This window comes from Canis lupus, chromosome 17, assembly GCF_048164855.1.
Source record: "Canis lupus baileyi chromosome 17, mCanLup2.hap1, whole genome shotgun sequence".
NCBI lineage: Eukaryota > Metazoa > Chordata > Mammalia > Carnivora > Canidae > Canis > Canis lupus.
In genome coordinates this window covers 45158949-45168575 of record NC_132854.1, presented here as the reverse complement: position 1 = coordinate 45168575, position 9627 = coordinate 45158949, and the positions used below count along the sequence as shown (strand labels likewise).

Genomic DNA, 9627 nt, shown 5'->3' with positions numbered 1-9627 from the left:
CCAAAGGCAGGAGCTCAACCCCTCAGCCACCCACGTGTCCCTTGAAAACATTTCTTGAAGTAAGAGGATATAGTGTTTTATGGCGCATTTTATTAAAATTATTTTAAGTGCTTACAACACTGCACCACGAGAACCTGTAAGGATTCACATTTAGCCAGTGAGGAACTCTGATACCAGGACAGCATATCATTTTCATAGTTAACAACTCACACCAATTGCAAAATATAAATAATCGGTTGAGAGTAGATTCTACTTAAAAAAAAAAACAATAAAAATTATTAGCCAACTTGAGTCACCACCTATTTACCTTCAGAACGGCAGATCTTTTCCTGACCCCTGGACAGGATGGTGTCCTTAAACTGAAATACACTTGTAGCATGTGTATGGCCTAAACCCAGCACACCACTCCATTCTGCGGCGAACAGCATGGAATGATTTCTGATCAAGTCCTTGGAAATACGTTTCACTAAAATAAGTTCCCAAGCAGTGTGCTTGAAAACATATTTCCATAGCATTAGAAAAACATCGCGATTTTAAGTGTGACTTGGGGGGCGGGGCCGGGGGGGGTGTAGGGGGGGCAGCGGTTTAGCGCCGCCTGCAGCCCAGGGCGTGACCTTGGAGACCCGGGATCGAGTCCCGCATCCGGCTCCCTGCATGGAGCCTGCTTCTCCCTCTGCCTCTCTCTCTCTGTGTCTCTCATGAATAAACAAAATATTAAAAAAAAAAAAAAGTGTGACTTGGGAAGCCCAAACGGAGTTTCCCAATTAAAAGGAGAAACAAATGTATTGAGTTTGAGCTCCCCCCATGGCAATGATTTCCTTCCTTCTCCTCCCCGATCCCAGGAGGGGGCTCCGTCCAGGTCCGCAGTGTCTGCTCCGAGCCTCTGTGATGATGGTGTCAGATGAGGCAGCCACGGGCGACCAGGCTTAAGTCCTCCCGTTTCCCCCCGTGACTCGACAGCCGGGGCCAGAGCCCCACAGACACACGCGCGCCCTCCTCCCCAGCAGCCGCAGAGGCGGAAAAGCGGGGAGGGCGGGGCAAACCTTTAGGGCGTGTCTGCGTCCCCTTCCACCTGCTCCTCTCCGATTGGCTGTCGTGAGTCTCAGCCGTCCAATCGTGTTGCAGCGTCAAACGCGCCGTTCGGCGTCGCCGCCGCCGCCGCGCATGCTCATTCGGGGACCTGCCCCTACGCCTCAGCCCTGCGGAGAGCTAGAGGACGGCGGCCGGGGGGGCGGGGGCGGTGGAGCCGGGCCCGGTGATGCCGGCGCCAACGTCACAGGGCCGCGCTGGGGACTTTGGGCCGGTCCAGTGGCAGCGCGACAGAGAAAACAGGCACTGACACAACCGCCCGGTTTACCCATGCTCCTTAACTTCAGGGTTTCTCGGGTCCTCTACGAGCTGATTTGCCTGCGGTCGGGGCTGGGGGCGGGGCGCGGGGCTTGAAAACAGTGCGACCGTATTTTCTTTGCGTCGGGGCAGATCGAAGCGCAGAGTGAGTCTTTATTAAAAAAAAAAAAAAAAAAAAAGGAAACTTGTCGTCTGCGGAGTGGCTGGCAACACCTTTGTGGTTGAGTTTTACCGTCCCCGAGCGGGAAGCCCTGGCTCACCGACCCGTGCGTCTCGGGTCCAGCTCCGCCTGGCCGCGGGTGAGGGGACACCTGCCGACGCTGGACACGCGGACGTTACTTTGTATTCCAGAAGGGGGAAAGAAAGAAAAAAGAAAAAACAAACCCAAAACGTCCTCATCAGCTTCCAAGGTGTGCAACTCCGAAAAGTAACACAAAACAGAACAAAAAAACCAAAACACAATCACGGGCCCCGCTCCCAGGCGGACCCGCGGCTCCAGGCCCCCGCCCGGCCCGGCCCGGCCCGGCCCCCGCGGCCGCTCGGAAAACGCGGCGAGCGGAACCCGCACGCGGAAGCGCCGGCCGCACTGAGCATGCCCAGTTGCAGTGCCGACCAGAGGAGTTTTTTTTTTTTTTTTTCTTTTCTTTTCTTTCGGTTTTTTTTTTTTTTCCCTTTCTTTTTTTTTTTTTTTTGGTCTCAAGTAGGAGGCCTCCCCCCCACCCCCACCCCAGCCCCCCCCGCCACCACCACCCCCGGCCTAAGCAGCTACCATGTCTGAGGTCCCCGGCGCGGCGTTGTCCCAGGCGGGTTGGTAAGTGGCGAGTCCCGCCGGCCGCCCGGCAGCGGGCGCGGGCGCGGGCCGGGGCCCCGCGGAGGGTTGTTGGGGTCGGGGGCGGCGGGTGCGTGTCGGGGTAGGCGGAGGCCGCCGGCCGCTCCCGGGGCCCTGCGGGCCGGCTCCGCCCCCGGCGCCACGCGGAGCCGAGCGGGAGAGTCCCCCGGGCGCCCCTCGGGGCGGCGGCGCGGCCTGGGCTGCGGGCTGCGGGCTGCGGGCGGGGACCGGGCCGGGGGCGGCGGGGGCGGCGGGGGCGGCGGGCAGGGCGGCCCGGGAGCCGAGTGCTGCCGCGGGCGGGGCGGGGCGGGGGGCGGCGAGGGCTGCGGGGAACCGAGCGCGGCCGCTGCAAGTTGCGGAGCCGCCGGAGCCCAGCCCTGTGCAGCCGCCGCCCGGGCCGGGCCGCCGGGGGTTGGTCCCGTCCCGGCAGCAGCGGCGTGCCGACCGCCGTGCAGCCGCCCTCCATGGCACACACACAACTTCTGGAGCTAGGAGTGACCTCCTTGTCAACCCGTGTGGCTGCGCCGTAGAAACTTTTCTTGAAAGCGACGGCTGTGTTCTGGTTTCTAAAGACGTGTTGTTGTGAAGATTTGAGAATCTGAAAGCAGTAAAAAAAAAAAAAAAAAAAAAAAAAATCATAATAATAATAAAAATAAAAATTATGCGACATTAAGGAGTTACTGGAACTCCAGGCCCTTAGAGTTGTGACCATGCAGTTTAATAAGGGAACAGGTTTTCCGGGCCTGCAAAGGCACGGTCGGAGGAGAGGAAGGGTGGTGGGAAGGAGGAGGAGAACAGGTTTGCCCCAGCTCCCTGGAAGTTCACTGTCGTGGTGAAAAAGAGGAGAGAGGGAGACCTTGAACGAACAAATAATGCAAAAAAACAAAACAAAACAAAACAAACACCACCACCAACGAACCGCAAACGGGAAAAGAGTGGCCAACCCGACAGAGGGCCCGGCAGATGCGCTACGGAGTTGGAGGGGAGGGAGAGTTCACGTCCTGGAGGGAGTGGGTTTTGAAAGGCGGTGAGGAAACAGGCTTTCTCGACAGCCACTGGAGATGCGACCCAGAATGTAGGGAAGTGCTTATTGGTTTGCGGAACTGACAATAGATGCTTGTGGGTTCGTGGGAGTGTGGAGGGTACCCAATGAGAAAGGTTGGGCCCAGGTTACGGAGGCGGCAGGCGCCTAAGAGATAATGGAGTTGATTTGGTGGATAAAGTTTTTGATGGGAGCGATGTGGTAACACCTGTGCTTTGAGGGAGAGGCTCTGGGCTCTACAGGCGTCTCACTTTACAGGTGAGGAGACAGGCACAGAACTGTAAAAGGGGGGCTTTCCTGACCTAGCTAGGACGTTGTGGAGTTGAAAGGCGAGCACAGGGAGCCTAGCCCGGTTCCAAATCTGGTGCGTTTAACTGGGGAGAGGAGTTGTTCCCACAGTTTGTGTGTAGAGCACCATTAGGGTAACAGATTGTGGAGTTAAAAACTCACCTTGCTCAGTTTTATTTTTGTTCTGGAATCTCTACCTTCGTTTTCTTTACCTCACAAGGATGTTTTGAATAATCTTGGATCATTCTTCTACTTTTTCCCCATTCTTCGTTGGATTGAGCCTTAGTGCTTCCACCTAGTTATATGATTTCATTTACAAACTTAGGCTTTTACTTCTTTCCAACTTGACCCCACCTCCAAAGGCTAGTCTATCATTTATGTTGGTTCTAAACACCTACTAAATTTTTCTTTTTTGGAGTACAAGCTCCTTAAAGGTAGGAAACAACAACTTATTTTTCTGTGTATTGTAGTGCCAGGGAGCTAACACTACAGTGTAGGTTCTCAATAAAATCTGTTACAATTAACCTGAGAATGCCCCTGTGAATCAGAATTCTATAGCAGGGGTCTCTACCCAAGCTTTGATAGGACCTCCCTTTATTGTTATTTTGTTATAAGCGCCCAGCAATGTTATATTGTAACATTTGTCACTTTATGTTGCAAGTGATATATTTAACATGTTTCTTCTTCCACCAGACGTTGTTGCTTTTGTATGGCAGTGACTCATAAAGGCAATAGTAGTAATCTGAGGGTCTAGTTAGGCTTCTCTAGAGGTTTGCATGTGATTCTCAATGGGTCTTGAACATATTAGATTTGTGCCAAAGAAGAGAAGAGGATCTCCTGTGTGTTCAAGTAGCCTGTCTAGATTCCATATTTAAGTAGAGATTTACTATGTTAAAATATAGAATCTCAAAGGTTTAGGCAGAGAAGACCACTGGAAGAATTTATGACCATAGAGTAGCTTTGACCAATTCATTCCGGTTCTGACATTCTGAGCTTCCTTTAACTCTTAGGGTTCTCTGTTATTGTCACCGACAAAACCATTTTTCTTAGTACTTACTCTATATGCTTAATTACTTGTAGGACCTGAAAAGGAATAAAGATTAAAAACTCTTTTCCATCAAGCCATGGTGACCACTTCTGTTATAAATTATTGATAAAAAAAAATAACACATTTTAAAATAGAAAATTAGATGAAAGTGCATTTTGTAGTGTGTAAATTTACTTCTTTGGGAAAGATAAGGTGCTTAGGCTGAGGAGTAGTGGTTTTGCAAACAAAGAAAGCTTTAACTTGTAATGGCTCACCTAAGTGCTGATTAAGGTTATCTGAAAATGGTTAATTTTCTATTTTTCAAAGTCTGAAGAGTATCTGAAAAGTTAAGGTACTATATGGTATGTCTTTGCCTTACCCAGTAGTATGGAGTCCAAGACACCCTAAGGTAGCATTAGAAATGTTTCATTTCCATTTAATTCTGAAGGAACATATTTTCTTAGAAACTCTAGATTTCTAACATACAAGGCTTAACCAGGTTGTGCTCTGGGATTTTTGTTTTTGTGTTTTTGGTGAGGAGGGCAGGGTTAGAGGGAAAATAGAAGGATGAACACAAAGGTCTTCTTACCTTGTTCCCCTTGAATTTCACCTTCTCTTTTGTGTTCTTTCTCTGATTATGCTCCCACCATACTGACCATCCTCTGGCCCAAATGTACACCACCAAACTCCTTTCCCTATCTTTTACCTTTGAACGACTAAGAAAGACTACAGCTTATAAAAATCTTTATCAAGGGATGCCTGGGTGGCTTAGCGGTTGGGTGCCTGCTTTCGGCTCAGGCCCTGATCCCGGGATCCGGGATCGAGTCCTGCATTGGGCTTCCTTCAAGGAGCCTGTTTCTCTCTCTGCCTTTGTGTCCGCCTCTCTCTCTCTCTCTCTCAGTCTGTGTCTCTCATGAATAAATAAATCTTCTTTTTTAAAGGTCTTTATCAAAATTTAGTACTAGAGAAGAACAACTGTGAGATAAATAAAATAGGAACCACAGTGGCAGTATGGAGTATAAAGTGAATGCTCTTCTGAAATAGCTATTCCAAAGTGGTACTTCAGGACATCTTTCTGGAATTTCTGATTTCTAACTTTTCACTTATCCACAGATGGAGAGCTTCTTTCCAGATGCCATTATGTAGAAGCTTCCTCCCAAACACATTAATAATCAAGACCAAGAAAGTCAGATTCCTGTTCTGTAGCTCACTCTGCACCTTTCTTGTATGACTTCTGTTTTTTGAATGGTATACCTCTTCTTCAGGAGATTGCTGATGAGTGATCTATGTTCAAATGAGAAGCAACCTTTACAGCGCTATCAATATAACTTTACCTTTATGTGCTACACTGTTGGTAGCAGTCATACAATAAAAGTTTACACAAAGAGTATCTGAAGTGTTGCTCCCTCATTCCAACATAACTCTTAGGCATAAGTATATTTCTAAGGAATATTGGTAGTTTTTTATAAGTTGTATATTAAGTGCAAGATATTTTATTATCTAGAATTGTAAGATATTTTGTTACTGCCATTTTGATGTAAACATAACTCTTGGTACACTGTTGGAAAGGTTTAGAACCATTAAAACACTTTTTAGCTGAAATAGTAATACATGATGTTGAAGAACACTGGAAGAAACCAATTGCTTTATATTTGGTTTCAGGGGAGCTTATCAGAGATATCCTATTTTGAATCATTTCCCATTTCTTTAATGAGCATTTATAACCATCTCTTTGGTTTATGTTGTTTGTGAAATTATAGTTCAACAGTAATAAGCCTTGTTGACCTTCTGTTTTAAAATATGTTACATACTGCCTGGTGGCTTCTACTGATACTATAAACTGCTAAAAACGCTTGGATGTTCTATTAAACTGTTCAAGTTTTAAGGTTTCAAGGTGCTATTTGCTGTGATATTTTGGTGAATAACCTATAAATCTAGTTTCAACTGCCTGTAGACTTGACTGCCTCAAGCATAAAGGGGGTATAAAAAGAAACTTGCTACCTCAGCAAGTTGAAAATAATTTTCTCCTCTCACACAGCAGCATTTGCTAAATCAAGTAAAAATTACATAGTAACATTTCAAGAACCATAAAAATATAACTCTACCAACTTTTTTGGCTTATGTTTTCTCTTTTTGACAAAAGAAGAATATTGGCAGTTTGACTTATCATGTGGCAGTTAAGTCCCATCTATCTAGAAATTCTGACTTTTTGTAAGGTATAGAATCTGGAAGTAGCTGAAGAAGTCTTTACTTCCACATGATTTTTAGAAGAAGTAGACTGTACCCCAAGCAATGCAAAACATTTTATGTAAAAATTGAGAAACATTTGTGGAGTCATAGGATAAAAACAAAAGCAGAAGAAAAGGGGCAAAAAATGCATTGTGATAATGTAAAATATTAACAGGGGTGTCAAATCAAAGGTTTGGAGAGCAGAAAAAAAGCACCCTGGTGATATAGAGAAAGAGAAAAGAACCACATCATACTCAGGACTGGACAGAGCCTATGTGTACCTTAGTGTAACCTCTACAGGTTTCACACTCCTACTCTATGGGTGTGTGTCTGTGTGCATGTGTGAGTGCTTCTTACACTTACTACAGTTTTACAGCCTTTAAAGTGCAGACAAATAGCTACCCTCCTCTTAGGACAGTGCTGTGGAAAGTACGGTATCTTTATAACAGTAAGTCTTTACAATATTGCAGAGCAGTGTGTAACCCTATATAGTAATGTGTATACTGAAATACATGTAGTAAATGTTTATGCCTCTTCTACACGAGGCACCATTTGTTTTTGCAGTGATTTACAAGTAAGTCAGAATTTAAACATGTTATACACTGGTTTAACTTGAGAAGTCTGGAAGACTTTCCAGAACTAATGATGTGTAAGCAGGATGTGTTGTATATGCTATCTCATATGGTGTCTAGTCTTTGTCTAGGGAAAAACAAGGCAGATTCATTGATGCATTCATTCAACAAATAATTATTAAACATCTTGCTGTAGCAGACACTTTCTTTAGTACAATCAGATGTGGTCTTATGGAGAGAAAGCCATTAATTACATATTCAAACATCGCATCTGTAAAATAAACTAGAGGTAAGTAAAAAGGGACACGGTTCTAGAAGAGCTTGTAGAAGGGAAATTTGGTGTCTTTGAAGTGGTCAAAGAATGCGTCCCTGAGATCTGGAGGATGAGTGAGAATTAAATTGGTTAAGTAAGGGTAAAGAAGCATATGCAAAGTTCATAGGGCGTAGGGAGCATGGTGAGAACAAAGGTCTGAAGGCCTGGGATGAGTGGAGGATAAGATAGGTACAGTATAAGGAGATGGGATGGGAGATACTTAGGGTCTAGATCATGTAGCTTGGGCCTTGCTTTTATTCTGGAGGCAGTAGAAATCAATTGGAAAGTTTTATCAGGAGATGGGAGGGTTGACAGAGGAATGACATCATAGTTAAATTTTGAGAACTGCTTGCATTGAAGAAAATGGCTCCGAGCTTGGCATGAGTAGGTGGACAGATAGAGTGGTGGTGATGATTCAGAGGAAGAGCAGAGGCTGATTTGAGTGATCTTTACGAGGTAAAATGGACAGAACTTTTAGATGGATTGTATATGGGAAAGAAAGAGGTGGTGTTAAGGGACTGATTTCTAGGTTTCTGGCTTTTATACCTGAATTGATTACAATACGGTTGGATAGGGAGTATTAGAAAAAGAACACTTTCGAAGCGTGGATCATGAATTGAAATTGGACATTATTTGAGTGTGAGGTGGCTTTATGTTATCTAAAATAAGATACCAGTTAGACATTAGGAAATACTAATCCTGTACTAAGAAGAAGACTGGATTAGAGTTATAAATTTGGATTCATTCAAGTATAGTTGATGATTGAAGCAGTGCATGGGTGAGATCATCTAAGGCTCCACTGTCCAGTGTGGTAGACATTAGCCATATGTGGCTGTTGAATACCTGAAATATGTCTAACTCAAATTCAGATGTGCTGTAAATATAAAATACAGACTGGGTTTGGAAGACTTAGTACAAAAAAGCATGTAAATGTCTCATGTTCATTTTTATATTGTTTACATATTGAAATAATGTCAATATATTGTATTAAAATTCATTAAATTTTACATTTCTTTTTACTATTAAATATGCGGCTTATATTATGTCTTTGTTAGATAGCACTGATCTATGATCTAAAAAATAAAGCTTTGGAGTAAGAAGAGGCTAGGTTCAAGCTGGGAGAAATTTCAGCATTTTAAGAGAGAATTAGCCTATTAGGAGCTGCCAGAGAGAGGAAAAAGCACTGGAATATGGGGATCATTGACTTTTCTGAAAATACAAAATGGACATATCTTTAAGAGCTCTGTGACAAGATTCTTTGCTTAGGTCACTATTGGCTTACTGACTTGCTGATACTAGAGATTCAGTTTTTAAGACATTTTTAATAAATATAGGTAGCTGAAGGCCCCTTTTTAAAATTCCACCCCTATTCCCTCAAAACTCCTCTAAATATAAAATGCAAATAAAATTCAGCTGCAGCTTTTCAGAAGACAGTCTATCATGGATATTAAGTGAAGATGTTAAGAAAAAAACATTTTTATTTTCCTAATTCCTAAGCAAGACCTCAAGTTTGAAAATAAAGGCATATTTTTTAAAAATGCAGAATGTGAAATATTAAACTTAAATGCTTGTGGGAAAACTTCCTAAGTAAATTAAGCCAGCATTTTATAATGGCTTTTGGAATTAATTCAGTTTAACTTTTGTTTTGAAGGAGAAATAGGAATGTATGCAAGTTTAAGTGTCCAGAAAGTTGATAGATGGTCATGATAAAGTGAGTGAAATAATTTTTCCTTTTTCCATAAATATATTCCAATACTCTTATTAGAGTGTAATCCAAAGAAATAAGTGAATATTTCGTTTTTCTAATTAGTTAAAATAGCTTGATTGATGTTTTGTAAGCTCCTGTAAGACAAAAATCTGGTCTTCTCATATTTCTATAGCATTCTTAGCATGTAGCAGGGCCCAAGGTCCACAGCAGACACAGAGATGCTTGTGGAATAGAATATTAGTACTATTGTAATTAGTCTCAGTATGTTTCAT

General features: G+C 44.0%; 1 protein-coding gene across 13 annotated transcripts in view; it reads left to right on the top strand.

The window, feature by feature from the left end:
* The first annotated feature begins 1195 nt into the window (after nucleotides 1–1195).
* Nucleotides 1196–9627, top strand: part of TDRD3 (tudor domain containing 3) — a 169756-nt gene continuing 161324 nt past the window's right edge. For 4 of the 13 annotated variants that reach the window (XM_072782847.1, XM_072782845.1, XM_072782846.1 and 1 more), the window contains exon 1: nucleotides 2028–2158. In XM_072782847.1, the coding sequence (XP_072638948.1) occupies nucleotides 2118–2158 (41 nt within the window). In that variant the 5' untranslated portion in view covers nucleotides 2028–2117. Of the gene's footprint in view, nucleotides 1758–2026; nucleotides 2159–3336; nucleotides 3477–9627 lie in introns of those variants that run through there. The other 9 variants (XM_072782856.1, XM_072782853.1, XM_072782850.1 and 6 more) reach the window with 4 other exon arrangements.